Source organism: Podarcis tiliguerta (genome assembly GCF_965153285.1).
Source record: "Podarcis tiliguerta genome assembly, chromosome: 3".
NCBI classification, from domain to species: domain Eukaryota; kingdom Metazoa; phylum Chordata; class Lepidosauria; order Squamata; family Lacertidae; genus Podarcis; species Podarcis tiliguerta.
The window spans coordinates 54,633,708-54,647,737 of record NC_139536.1 but is presented as its reverse complement, the minus strand read 5'-3'; the positions used below and the strand labels follow the sequence as shown (position 1 = coordinate 54,647,737).

Sequence of the window (14,030 nt, the reverse complement as noted above, 5' to 3'; positions counted from 1 at the left end):
TTTAATTCACATTTACAAAAGTCACCATCAATAACAAAATAATATTAGAACAAAGGAAGATCTTTGTAACTACCTAGTAGCAGAAAACATGCAGATAGATAAAGGGACAATAAAAGTTGTGTTTTGTCAGGATCTTCTGTAATGCTGAAAATCTTGTGCATGCTCCCATTCTTTTATCCGTATCTCTGGTATCAGAGAATTGTAGAGCTGGAAGGAAACCCAAGGATCATCTACTCCAACCCCCTCCAATGGGTAAAGGTAAAGGACCCCCTGACGGTTAAGTCCAGTCAAATGTGACTATGGGGTCATGTGGCCAGCATGACTAAACCACTACTGGAGCAACAGGACACCGTGACAAGTGCCAGAGCGCACAAAAACGCCGTTTACCTTTTTGTCACAGTGGTACCTATTTATCTACTTGCACTGGCATGCTTTCGAACTGCTAGATTGGCAGGAGCTGGGACAGAGCAACGGGAGCTCACCCTGTCGCAGGGATTCAAATGCCGACCTTCTGATCGGCAAGACAAGAGGCTCAGTGGTTTAGACCACAGTGCCACCCGCTCCCTTAACACCCTGCAATGCAGGAATCTCAACATGCGGTCCCTCATCCAATCTGAACCCACGCTTGACCCTGCCTAGCATTTCAAATGTGCTAGCAGTTTTAATGCTGCACCGCATTTATCTATTATATTCATTTTAAAGAACAGCATGTCGTTTCACTTAAAATCATAATATTAAAACAAAAGCTTCATGTCTTTTACCCTGAGAAAACACTTCCAGGTTAACTGACAGGACAAATAAGAAACTGCACACTGAGGACCACACATATTTGCAGACATCACAACTGAATGAAAGCCAACGGGGAGATACCTGGTTAACAGAAGCATCTGTATTAGCCACAGGTGAAGGAGAGCGACAGGCAGGTGGAGAAGAAATCTCACTGTTGGTTCCCTCTTCCCCAGACTCCTCAGTAACAGGTGAGAGAAGTGTGTGACAGCGACCAGCAGTCATCTGCCATGGGAAATGCAATCCCAAATGACAAGAAGATCATTCAGTCACCACAAGGATGATTTTTATTTAATGCAGTCATATGCATAGAGTTCCAACAGGCCATAGTTTAAGAGCCCCTGTACCTTTAATAACTGTGTGTGAGAATTTTATTTGGCAGGCACAGTTTTCCTCACCCTACTATGAGAAAATGTTCTCTCTTTTGAATAGCTCTTAGACCTAGAAGCCCTGTCCTTCCTGGCATCTGATACATACCAACTAAAACAGTATTAATAATGTAGACAAAGAATGAAAGTTTATTTACTCTAGTTCTGGAGTATTTGAGTGATAGCATTTTTGAGAACATACAGTATTTAACCTTATCCACATACACCATAGTTGTAGGAGATATCACTGGAAAATATGGGAACATTCAGCTAGGGAAACATGTACCTTTCTACTAGATAAAATATATTTGAGGAATGTTGCAGAAGAAAAGCAGATCCACATGTAAAGATACTGAAAGCAACAAACACATACAACTTAATAGTAAAGCATCTCCTATGGATTCTTTATTCCAGCAATGTTTCAACTGCTATCCAGTGTACTTAAAAATAAAAAGTCCCATGCATATGCAAAATAATCATTTCAATTTCCCCCTCTCCCAGTTCTTCACTTAGGTATACCAAGGGAGGATAATGCACAAAACAGAAAATAGTAATAATAATAACCATTGGGAGTACAAAGTGAAGCTATATTTTGTTATTTTATAAATGTGATTTTATTTGGTGGTTCCGAGGAATTATCCATGTTTAAAAAGCTGAATTGCCAAAAGCCACACTCATACACACCCAAGGATAACAGTAATTGCTGGTTTGTAAAACTGAATAACCACAGCTGCATAAATTTGAGCTCCAGTGCATTCTAATCAGCAATACCCAGACATCTCATGAAAACAAAGAAACAACATGGACTGTAGCAATCTTTTGCATAATAGTGTCAGAACCAGTATTGTACATGACTAGTGGCCTCAGGAAACAGACAAATTATACATTTATTGCTTACCATTACCACAGAGGGGTGAGCTGAGTGTGCTGAGAGGAGTTCTTCTGAATCCAGCTCCTCCATTCCTTCTGAAAGTCCTTCCACTTCTGTTACTGTTAGAAGCATAGTGGCGTGCTTGGCTTTCATTGTTAGCATCTTGCACTTGGAATTCAGAGATGCTATTTGCTCCTGGTAGCCTTTGATCTTCTGTGCCAGCTCCTGAGGAAACATTTTCTTCCTTGAGAATCATATGCAGCATGTAGAGGCCGTAAGAAGGAGCAGCAATTCTGCTTCCGTTAGAGAAAGACCGGCTTGCTTGTCTAAGGTCAGCCAATAAAATCACAGCTCTGTGTTTCAGAAGCCCTACCTCAGCAGCAGCAGTGGCCGAACAGCAGGATGTTGATTGTGGAAAACAAACATGTCAGGCTGCATCGCGCTACATACACACAGAGAAAGGCAGAGCTAAACCACCGAACAGAAAGCTATGCAGTGAAAATGGAAAAGCACCGTGGAAAATCTTTCCTGCCTGTCACTGACAGAAGGGGTGTCTGGTAAACTCACATTATCATTTCTGGGGATAAGCAAATTCTGCATTAAATCCTGCTGAAAACAAGAGGGGAAATACTCTCGTCTGCCTCGTGAGATACTAAAATAAGCTGAAAGTCCCCAGATAAGGCATGCCAAGGAAATGAGGTCATGCAATGACTTGGAAGTTTAAAAAAAACATGCAGCATTCATTTCTGACCAGACTGAATACAATGAACAGAGAAGTTAATGCACAAGGCTGTCATGGATTAACAAACACTGTGGCTTTCTTCTTGCTTTGTTCTAAAATGCTGGGAGCCGTGATAAACTAGTAGCTTGCATTTGGCATTTTAATATCACTCTGCAAGGTATTTATTTTCTTTTAACTGCCTGTTTAGAGTCACAGCTTGGACTGGGTCCAAATTGTATTCTTGAATAAATTAGCTAATTCTGTACTAATGCTCTAGTTGAACCTTCTCTGCAGCAGCAAAATTACACACTTAAGAATACACACTATTGATTGCTGTTTCAGCCTAGTTTTGTAGATTATGTATATCACCATGGCACAAGAACATAGCTAAGGCATTACAGGTAGATCAGCTAAATATTTCCAGTCAGGTTTGTAAGAAATGTGTATGAGGGGACAGCACTGGTTTCTGAGGGCAAAGGCACAGCACTTTGAAAGGGGCAACAATTACCGTAGCTGATATCTGACTCTTGTAAACCCCTGAGCTTTTGCAAGTGCTGATGGCAGCTGATTGTTAGCACCTGTAAAGATCTGTGACTTTGCCTGTGCAGTTCAATGTCAAACTGTGTTGGCAAAAGAAAACAGGTTACCTGGTGCTATATTTGATACCAGGTGATTCACAAAAGTAAACAAAGGATGGAGAAATTCTTAGAGGGAAAACATGACCATTTTAAACAGCAGATGTTTAAAGCAGCAATAGAGAATCACTGAGTGGGGGAAAGTGGCTGTTTTAAACAATGGCAGGTGTTTGAATAGAGAAAACAGGGGATGACACTGCGGGGTGAGCGGCAGTTTGATACAGAGTTTGACCACAGCAAGAAATAATTTAGAAAGACTCTGCTATAATAGCTTTTGGGTGTTAGCTTCTGTGTTGTACCCATCTCTGCTACTTCTCCTTGTTAAAACTCGTTTGTTTGTTTGTTTTTAAATGCCATCAGTGTCTTTCCATCACTACTTTAAAGGCACATGCTCTTCCTTTTTATGATTAGGTAAAGGGACCCCTGACCATTAGGTCCAGTCGTGACTGACTCTGGGGTTGCGGCGCTCATCTCGCTTTATTGGCCGAGGGAGCTGGCATACAGCTTCCAGGTCATGTGGCCAGTATGATTAATCCGCTTCTGGCAAACCAGAGCAGCGCATGGAAATGCCGTTTACCTTCCCGCCGGAGCGGTACCTATTTATCTACTTGCACTTTGATGTGCTTTCGAACTGCTAGGTTGGCAGGAGCAGGGACCAAGCAACGGGAGCTCACCTCATCGTGGGGATTCAAATCACCCACCTTCTGATCGGCAAGGCCTAGGCTCTATTGTTTAACCCACAGCGCCACCCGTGTCCCTTTTAAGATTACATTTATTTATTTATTTATAAAAACATTTCTATGATGCAATGTCATAAAATTTCAGCGCAATGTGCAACACCACAAAACACAGTGAAACACAATATATATAATCATTAAAATAGCTGGCTAATTAAACAGCTTTCAAGAGACACCTGGAAGTCAAAAGCGAGGAACCTGCCACATCACTGCTAGAAGAGAGGTCCACAGCATGCGACTGTTTACACTAAATGCCTACCTTCTAGTTGAGATCTCTGTAACACAAGGGACAATTAAGAGAACTCCTCACTAATCTGAGTGAATGAGCTGGTATGCAAATGTGCAGGTATTCTGGATCCAAATTATTTTTAAATCAGATGTGGACTGGACAGACCTCAAACAGAGAACACCTGAAAAACAGAGGACTATCCTCTGACAGACCTTCAAAATAGAGGACTGCCTTATTTAAAGTAGGACACATGGTCAACCCTAACTATTTTTTCCCTTTCGAAAGAGCATTTCTGATTTCATATGATGTTTGCTTAGTTTTTAGTCCTCAAAAAAAGCAAGACGATTGTTAGATTGTTTTCAAAAGTATTCAGTTGGAACAAAGTGATCTCATGCCGTAGGTCCCAAACATGTTTTTACAGTCTGACAGCTCAGAGCAAATGAATTAAGTATAAGAGAAACTCCTGCAAAGCTTAACCTGAATGAATGCCTAAGGGCTGGAGTAATTTCACAGTGAGATAGCCAGTAAACCAGTCACTCAGGTTTTTAATGGATCTTTTTTTCCACCTGTGAGAGAAGGAATCAATGCAGAATGCTTAACAGCCTGTGCATCTTTGCCTCCCAACAGGATGTGGTGATTATTGCCTTGTTTTTGCATATTCACTTCTTGCATGAATAAATCAGCAATGGAATTAAGCCAAAGGGTGGCTGATAGGAGTAAGATCCAAACAGGAATAGACAGAGGTATGTGACTCATATGAAGTGATAATGAAGCATGGGATAGCACAGCTGGGTTCAGGCACCAAAGCTGAAATCAGATACCAGGAAGTATATTCCATTTCTGCTTTGAGGTTTTTAGCCAATTAACTCATTACTGATTAACATTTGCTGGTGTTGGGGAAGGTCAGCAAGGAGTGGGCAGTGGTGGGTTGCCACACAGCAGAGGATGAGAAGCAAGAGGAGGCAACTGGTATGCTCCTTGTAGGCCACATCTGCTGCCCCAAGGCAACTGCCTCACTGGTGGACCAGCCCTGCGGCTTGGGAGGAGCATACAAGAGAAGGTTTATATGTTGATTCTCATGCTGCTGTTTAAATGGTATGTCATTACTAGCCACCATAGGTCTTCGATGCACAAAAGCTGTGATATAAGTGTTTGATTTTATTTTTACTTTTACTTTGGAACAAGGCGAGAGGATCTGTTTTCACCTTGAAGACATGTACTTCATTAAATTTAAGAAAAATAAGTGTGTCTTAATTGTTCAACACAAACCATATTCAAGAGACTCAGATCTTGCAAAATTAAACTTTATACTTCACACCTATGAACAGCCACATCCAAGTCCAGTTTTGCTTCTCTGCAATGACACTTAAGTTTTTAAAATGACTGCCAGCTATTGCCTACAGACACTGGGATATACCTCCCAATGCTGCATATATAAGTTGTACAGTTGGCAGTGCATCCATATAAAATGGGAGTGGGAGGGATTGGAAAGCCCCTTTGATATAGTCTCTTCAATGGGAAATAGCTACTGTTGTGGAGAGGAAGCAGCAAAAAAGGGGGTTGATAAATATTTTTCTTCCTCTCCAGTCTGAGTCAGAAGAGACAAAAATGCCAGGGTCTGGTATGTCCGCAAGAGTTAATATTCTGGAAAATGGGAAAGGAAATGGAAATTAAAGTTTCGGGAAGTGCAAATGAGTTACAGATTAATCTTAGGCACATTACCTCATGGCATGAAATCTGGGCTTGCAATTCTTGAATGTTGCTTGTTGATATGGGCTTGTCCTGGATCTCACGATGAGCTCTCTCTATTAGTTGCTGTAAATGCTTCATCTCTTGTTCATATTGCTCATACTGTACTACTGCTTCCTAGAGAGGAAATATGCCGGTGCCAGGGGGGATACAGTGAAAGCACACCAGAAAATAAAACACCTATTGTGTACGTGTGTATCATTCTCTTTAGGACTATAAATAGCTAGATATTTGTAGCGCAAGTAAGACGCCATTAACATTTTTACTACTAATTACTTTTTTTAAACTTACACACTTTAAATCTGACTTACAAAGTAATTAATTTTGTTCCAAATGTTTGTTGCAGGGTTATAACATAATTACTAGGGGAAGGGATGCAGATCACTGATAAACCAGAGGTCTAAATTTCATTCCAGGTTGTTTATCATGTGAAAAACGAGTGGTTCATTATTTTTAGTTTGTAACTTCTGGGAGATAATGCATACTTTCTTTTGAGTAATACAGGCAACAACCATTTTAGGCACGTTCAATTGACATGCGATTGCCAATGTGCGGATCCTTTTGGACCGGGAAGAGGGCAGAATCATAGCTGTCAACTTTCAGATTTGAAAATAAGGGATCAGCAGCCTCGAAAATAAGGGATCAGCAGCCTCACCTGTCCCGGAGACAGTCTACGGGATATCTAACAATCCGGGATAGCAGCGGGAAGCAGCGGGACACGGTGCTGGAATAAGGGAATTTCCCGCAAAAAATGAGAAGGTTGACAGCTATGGGCAGAATGGGGGCGTGATGGGGGCGGGGCACACTTATGTGTGTTCAGCTGACACGTGTTAGAGGCCAGGAATGGAACCGCTGCACAAAATGGGGACCGCCTGTATATATCTGTAAGTAAATGTTCTTAAACTAGCAGCGATTCTATAAATTCAAAACACATATTTTTCTTTAAGTTGTTAAGAAAGCTCTTAAGAAAAAATGACATTTACTCCAAACTGTGATGTTACCACCTCTTCTCACATTCAATTTATACTTGCCTGCATTATGTTGTACTGCTGAATAGCAGTGTGCTGTAGATGGCTAGCATCCTCCTGCAGCCTGAGGGCAGTGTGACATATTGGTAGCATGGTGACCACTTCTTCAGGAATCCGCAAAGCACTCTGGCAGATCTGTACTGCATGAACCTTTGGCTTCAGTGACTCCATTTCAGAAAGCAGATGCTAGAAATAACATGAGTGCAATTAAAAAACACAACCTCTCATGTCTCCATTGACCTCAATAGCCTCCTTTTACTAAAGTGAGCTCAACAAAAATCTCAAAATGTGTGTTAAATGATTTATCGGTAGGACATGTTGAAAAACATTCTCTACTACATTTTCACACTTTAAAAAATCAGTTATATATGATGTGATGTGTATAACAACAACTAAAAGCATCAGCACAAAATTGCCAACTATAGCTGAAAATACTTCATATTACCGTACCTTTTGGATCTGACTGAGCTATGTAGGAAAAGAATCCGAGCAATTTATATTCATATCAGTTCTTGGGGTTGATTGTTTTGTCATATTTTAAAATATAACAACCAAATATATTTAGCTATTCAGTGGGTGATTTCAGTTCAACTGGAGGACATACAAAGTATCATGAAACACTGTTTTCTCAAATGTCTGTGTTTTTATAACACCATAACAAAATCAGTGCCATCAACAATGAAACAGGATTTGTCCTTAGGAAGACACCAACAGTGGATGCTAGAGAAGGATAAATTCATAGGCCAAGTAATTTCTATGTTCTGAATGGACAATTTTTTGCAAGTACTATTGTTCAAATACCATATTTTTGGCTCTATAAGACTCACTTTTCCCCTCCTAAAAAGTAAGGGGAAATGTGTGTGCGTCTTATGGAGCGAATGCAGGCTGCACAGCTATCCCAGAAAACAGAACAGCAAGAGGGATTGCTGCTTTCACTGCGAAGCGATCCCTCTTGCTGTACTGACTTCTGAGATTCAGAATAATTTTTTTTCTTGTTTTCCTCCCCTAAAAACTAGGTGTGTCTTGTGGTCTGGTGCGTCTTATAGAGCGAAAAATATTTCCTACACCTACAAAAACAGAAGTAGAGTGTATAAAATGGGTTTCCATCCCACCTCAAAGCAGACCCCAAACAGAACTTAGTCACTTCAGTCGATGTAAATAAATTTCCATCTAAAGTAATACTTTGCTGCTCTTCTTTCACAAAAATTATCTTATAATCAGTCTAACCTGTCTGTGAGAAAGTTGTTCTTTCAGACTCAAACGGCTGATCTCTGAAGATGTCAGAGTTGCTTGGGCTTGTTCTAAAGCTGTTTGAAGAGCCTTTACCTCAGTTTCAAATTTCTTCATATCCTGGGGGGGAAAATTACAGAAAAACTAGGAAAAACACAAACTACATTAAACTTGTATTTAGAAACATAAGTCAGTGGTGTCATTTTAAGTGATCTCCAAGCCTCTGGAAAATGGAATACATATCATATGCATTCTCTGGCATATTATAGTTCCTCATCTTCTACAGGCGGCGACCATTTCACATTGGGTTCCATTCCTGGCCCCCACACACTTCAGCAGAACATGCATAAGTTCCCTCTTCTCCCATTCCCAAAGGACCTGGATGTCAGCAATCGCACATCAATTGGACACACCTGAAACTGTTGCCGCCTGTACAACCTTCCATCCACTTCAATGTGGCTTGCATAGGAGAACTGTCCCGGGCATTGTGCCCTAGAAATGCAGTATATTTATTTATTTAGGCCCCTAAGTATATTTATGTGTTTAAGCAGGGTGTCTTACAAAAAGTTAAGATTAGAATAAAACATATACCGTATTGCCCTGAATATAAGCCGTACCTTTAAAAGTCAAGGCTTATTTACGGGTGTGGCCCGCCTCCTGGCTCTAATGCCCTGAACGGGGGGGGGGGGGGGCAGCCAACGCTTGGTGTCCAGCTCCCCAAGCCGGTGCTGGCGTTCAATTCCAAGCTCACTACGCACCCGCCTCCTGATACTACAGCTTCCCAGCACTACCTCCCCAAGCCAGTGTTGGAAGAGACTTGGAAGTGGCAGGCGGACTGCGCACCATTACCCCATGCTCCCTGGCTGCTTCCTGGGGGGGGGACACTACTTTGTCAGCAGCCTTCCCCCCAGCAGCTTGGGGGAGGCTTGGGAGACACGGCCGGGACGGGCGCTGTTGTCCTACATCCCCGACGGCCCTTGTGAGCAGCTGTTTCAGCAGCAATACCGTAAGGTCATGAAGATAAGCCACACTTTAACTTTGGAATTTGGGAAAGAAAAGTGTGGCTTATATTTGGGCCAATACGGTAAGATTACAACAAACATTACTAAGGAATAATCACAACAAGATGCTTTATATTAGCCTTGTGCAGTCATAAAACAGACCTGCAACTGTCAGCTAGATATGAAGGGCACTCCGAATACCTTGGCTGCATCCTGAACATTCTGCAGTCGCTGTTTGATCACTTGCTGCAATTCCTCAGTCTGCCGCCCAAGCTCTGACACTTGCTGAGACATCCCTTTGGTTGAATACACACTTGCCAGATAGTCTATCTTTTCTGTCATGGCTTCAAGGTCTCCGTGGATCTCACCAGATTCTTCAAGCATGGCCTAGGTGGGAGTAGTGACAGAATTTGTTTCAATATTCAGATTATGATTAAAAAATGATAGGCTAAAGTTTACGTTCAACCATATTGTGCCAGCACTCAGACTTCATAATGTTATTCTCCCCCCTCCCAATCATATGTTTGAATAGTGGCTTGCCTCAGACCTCAGAATGAAGGCATAAGACATCACAAGGATTTTACTAAGAGATATAGGTATCTAAGAACTCCTCTCTGACGCCTGCCAGAATTCAGGAGGCACCCACTGGGGAAGATCAAGCAGGTGTCTAGAAACTGTCATTTAAACAGCTGCTGTCAGGTGTGCGTGCTGTCAGGACTCTGCAGGACTGCGGCCTTCCTAAGTTTGTTCTGAAGAGGCAAGGTGCGGCCATACAGGTGAGGCCGATTGGTAACTCACAGCACCTGATGGCAAGAGCTGGGAAGGGATACAAGGTCAGTATTTTCCCTTCAGCTCTTTGCCACGGCAACACGTTCCCTGCCTTGCTGCGTTTGACTCCTTGCTTCTTGATCCTTGGACCCTTGGCTTTCTGACTCCTGGCTTCTGGACTCCCGTTCCTGCTCCCACCCCACCATCTTGCTCCCGGTCCCGTCGTCCCCAGCTGGGACTTCGATCGCCCATGAACTGGACCGTGACAGCTGCCCCACTGCATTTATGGTCTATCATTATCCACTCCCCTGAAAAGATACCAAAGGGAACTCTTCCTAGGCCTATTACTCCCCCAGAATTGTCCAGGGAAGAGAACAACATGGAGTTCCCAGTGGATGAAGCATTCACACCCCCCCCCAATAACCTATGGAGAACTATTGTACCAAGTCTCTATCTTAACAAAATGAAGTGGGCAGCTGAAAATTTCTGGTATTTCTAACACTATGTAGTAAATTATGAGAACCTACTAAGCAGCAGTTTCATCAAGCCATGTAATTAATGGGCAACTTATTGCATGATGACTATCTGCAGTACTTGAAGCATGAAGTAGTTGTCTTACTTCTATAGGGTTGCTAGACTGAGACAGGAAATTTAGCACTCATTCCTCTAGTGATGAGCTATTCATCAACACCAATATTTATGAGGCCAGGAGTAGACTGTATTAGTCTGGACAGGGCCTTGTGTGCCTCACACAATTCTATTATAGACATCCTCTGATGCAATATTGAAGGTACAAATACTCCATCTCAGCATGTGATTGGAGACATCCAAATACACTTTGTACAAAAACAATAACAACAATCCCAATTAGTACACAAACCTCTGTGTCAATCTGTCAAAACCAAAGAAAGAAAGAAATGCTTACTGGCAACAAATGGGAGGCAGGGTACTTTCTTATGCCAACGGCATTACTTAGTACAATAAAAACATTTTCATTTGTGCATCAGTGGGGCAGGAACGCATGTTGTTTGATCTGCTACTTCAACTTATTTTTATATATAATATTTGTGTAGACCGGGCTTCCAGCATTATATATCGTGTATATATTCTGATATTACATATCAGAAAACAGCACAGGCTTCATAATTTTCATTTGATAACAAAATTGTATCATAGTTCAGAGGTAGCAACTATCTTGGTGCAACAATTTGTGCCTTCATCTATTATTTGAAAAATGTTTTTGCTATAATCACCTGATGAGTCAAAAATTGATCACGAAGCTGAGCGGCAGAATTCCATGTAATGCTACCATGTGTTAGGATTTTAGCTTTTTCAATCCATTTCAATATGAATTCTAGCATCTCATTATATTCTTCTAAGTGAGAAATGGCCTGAAAAGACAAGTAAAGTCTACTTCAATAAATCCAAAGTACAGTCTTGCGTACAAAAATACTTTTGGTTTCTGAAATGTTATCACTTTATTTACCTAGCAATTTTCATTACTTCCATTCTTCTAGTTTCTTAACATTTACATTTCTCGATTATTGTTCTAATGTGCTGATTGCATTAAAATTGGTACATTTGCCATTTGCCTATTATGCCTACTTCTTATGCAGATGAAGCTATTTTGAAAATTCTACATGGAAGAATTAGGATGTATTGATGTCAAGGTGTGGGAGTATCACTGCATACATACTAAGAACAATTTGGCTCTATCACAAATGACTGCACTGCTTGCTTCCCTGATCTACAACACCTCTTTCTCTACTGACTTAACTATGTTTTGTGAGTACTCACACAGACTACAGACCAAAGGACCAATCCCTTTTAAGGGCGAGCAATATATTGCCCTACACAGAAATAAATCAGGCAGTTGTTTATATTTCCAAGATACAACGTACTTTTCTGGACATCTAGTATATTGAATATTTAGAATTATTTTAAACCACTAGAAACTACTCTTAGTCACTCAGTAATATTAGCATGCAATATATCACATCGGAAAATTGGTATAAGCTCATGGAAGACAAGATGCCACAGAGTAACAGCAAACACGTTTCCCCTGGCTGAGGGCCTCTAGTGGATAAAAGTGAGTCATAAGGGCTTTATTTCGCTTTCAGCCTTACTGTACTTTCTGAAAAGCCCTTTGAACTTACTGGATTTTAAGAGGCCCAATAAGACTGCCATCCTATGCATATTTACCAGAGTAGACGTCAAAGGGGAGGAGGGAAGGGGGGGGGGCTTACTTCTGAACACACTGTGTTGTAAAGCTGTATTTTTTTAAAAAAGTCTAAAAATCTTTTAAAATCTTAAAGACATTACCATCTAAAGATACACATAATTTCCACTTTCATCCCTTCTACCATGTTGCCACAGTAGAGTGTATTCTGCAATTTAAAATCAAAATCGAAATTCATGCCGAGAAAATCTCAACTCTGCAATATGACCCAAAGATGCAAACTAAAAATGCTTGCATATTTTTGCACATTTTTTCCTGTATTCTGGTTTTGCTAGTTATTGTTTCAGGGCAAGGAACTATGCAATGAGCTGGCAGCTTCAACTTAACCTACTGGAAATTTCACTTTGGCTTCTCAAATTTCCAGCATGTCTATCATCACAGTTTAGAGAGCAGAAGACTTGCGGGGGGGGGGGGAGGCAAACAAACAAACAAACAAACAAACGTGAAAGTCCCTGAAAACTGAATTCTGTGCACAGTACCAAGTTCTATGTGCCCCCATGGAATTGTGATGTATTAAGAGCCCTTCAGCCTATCCTGCTATTATCTGTTTCAACAATACTTGAACATCTCAACAATATTTGAAATTGTATTAACGTAATACTATACCTGACTCAGCTTTGATGCCCTGTACTCAGCCTGTCTAATAGTTTGCTGGTGGAGAGCAGTCAGTTGGCTTATCTTGCCAGCCAGGTGCTTAGCCAGCTGAGGATTCTGCTCTGCAAAGTCCTGGACAGCTGCATCCAGTTCCATCAGCTTTATGTTGCAGCTGTCCAATTCTTCACCCAGTAGCTGGAGGGAGAAGAAACTGCATTACTTGCCAAAAAAATGGAAAAGACTGAATGAAAAAGAGAAAAGTGGGAAGATTGTTTCCTTTCAAAGTCTTGTGAGTACTGTTATACTATTTTCAGCATGTTTTTTTGTATGGAATAGGAAGGATGTGCAGATTTCTCTCCTATAGCTTCCAGCTCAGTTTTCCTCCCACACATGCAAAAGGAGTTATTATTGTTATACTAAGCACTAAGGTAACAGTATAGACATGAACACACACACACACACACACACACACACACACATATACACAGAGAGAGAGAGAGAGAGAGAGAGAGAGAAATCATTGACCATACCATGGAGTCTTACATCTAAAAGTAAGAAGTTCCCAATCCTATATACAGTCAGCCCAACAATTTGTAGGATTAGATGTTTATAGTATGTACAATGCGACACAAATGGGGGATTTAGATATCTATACATATTCTCTATTGATTTAAAAGTAAGAAACATTGATATCTCTCTTTTTAAAGATTGACATAAAGACAATCATATTGATCACATTTGCACAGAATGATATGCCAGAATTTTGGCTTATCATGGTTTAGCATGAACAAGTAGCATGCTACTGCAATTACTCTCATTTTGTTCCTCCTTTGGTGGGAGTAATGTTTGGCTGCAATATCCAAACCATGGATCAAGTTTGTTGCTCCTTAACCAGCCATATTGCTAGCCAACCTTAAGCCATGAGTACAGTGGTACCTCAGTTTAAGAACAGTCTGTTTTAAGAATGATTTGGTTTACAAACTCCGCAAAACCGGAAGTAATGTCCTGGTTTGCAAACTTTACCTCCATCTAAGAACAGAAGCTGAACAGTGGAAGGGCACCGGCGGGGGGAGG

The 14,030-nt window shown here is 41.1% G+C and overlaps 1 protein-coding gene across 1 annotated transcript in view; it reads right to left on the bottom strand.

Moving 5' to 3' along the window:
* Nucleotides 1–14,030, bottom strand: part of SYNE1 (spectrin repeat containing nuclear envelope protein 1) — a 286,933-nt gene that overhangs the window by 107,132 nt on the left and 165,771 nt on the right. The window contains exons 86-93 of the mRNA XM_083434682.1: nt 12,969–13,151; nt 11,377–11,514; nt 9,557–9,742; nt 8,352–8,474; nt 7,128–7,310; nt 6,070–6,213; nt 2,053–2,250; nt 871–1,011 (exon numbers count right to left, since the gene is read on the bottom strand). Of these exons, the coding sequence (XP_083290808.1) occupies nt 871–1,011; nt 2,053–2,250; nt 6,070–6,213; nt 7,128–7,310; nt 8,352–8,474; nt 9,557–9,742; nt 11,377–11,514; nt 12,969–13,151 (1,296 nt within the window). The remainder of the gene's footprint in view (nt 1–870; nt 1,012–2,052; nt 2,251–6,069; nt 6,214–7,127; nt 7,311–8,351; nt 8,475–9,556; nt 9,743–11,376; nt 11,515–12,968; nt 13,152–14,030) is intronic.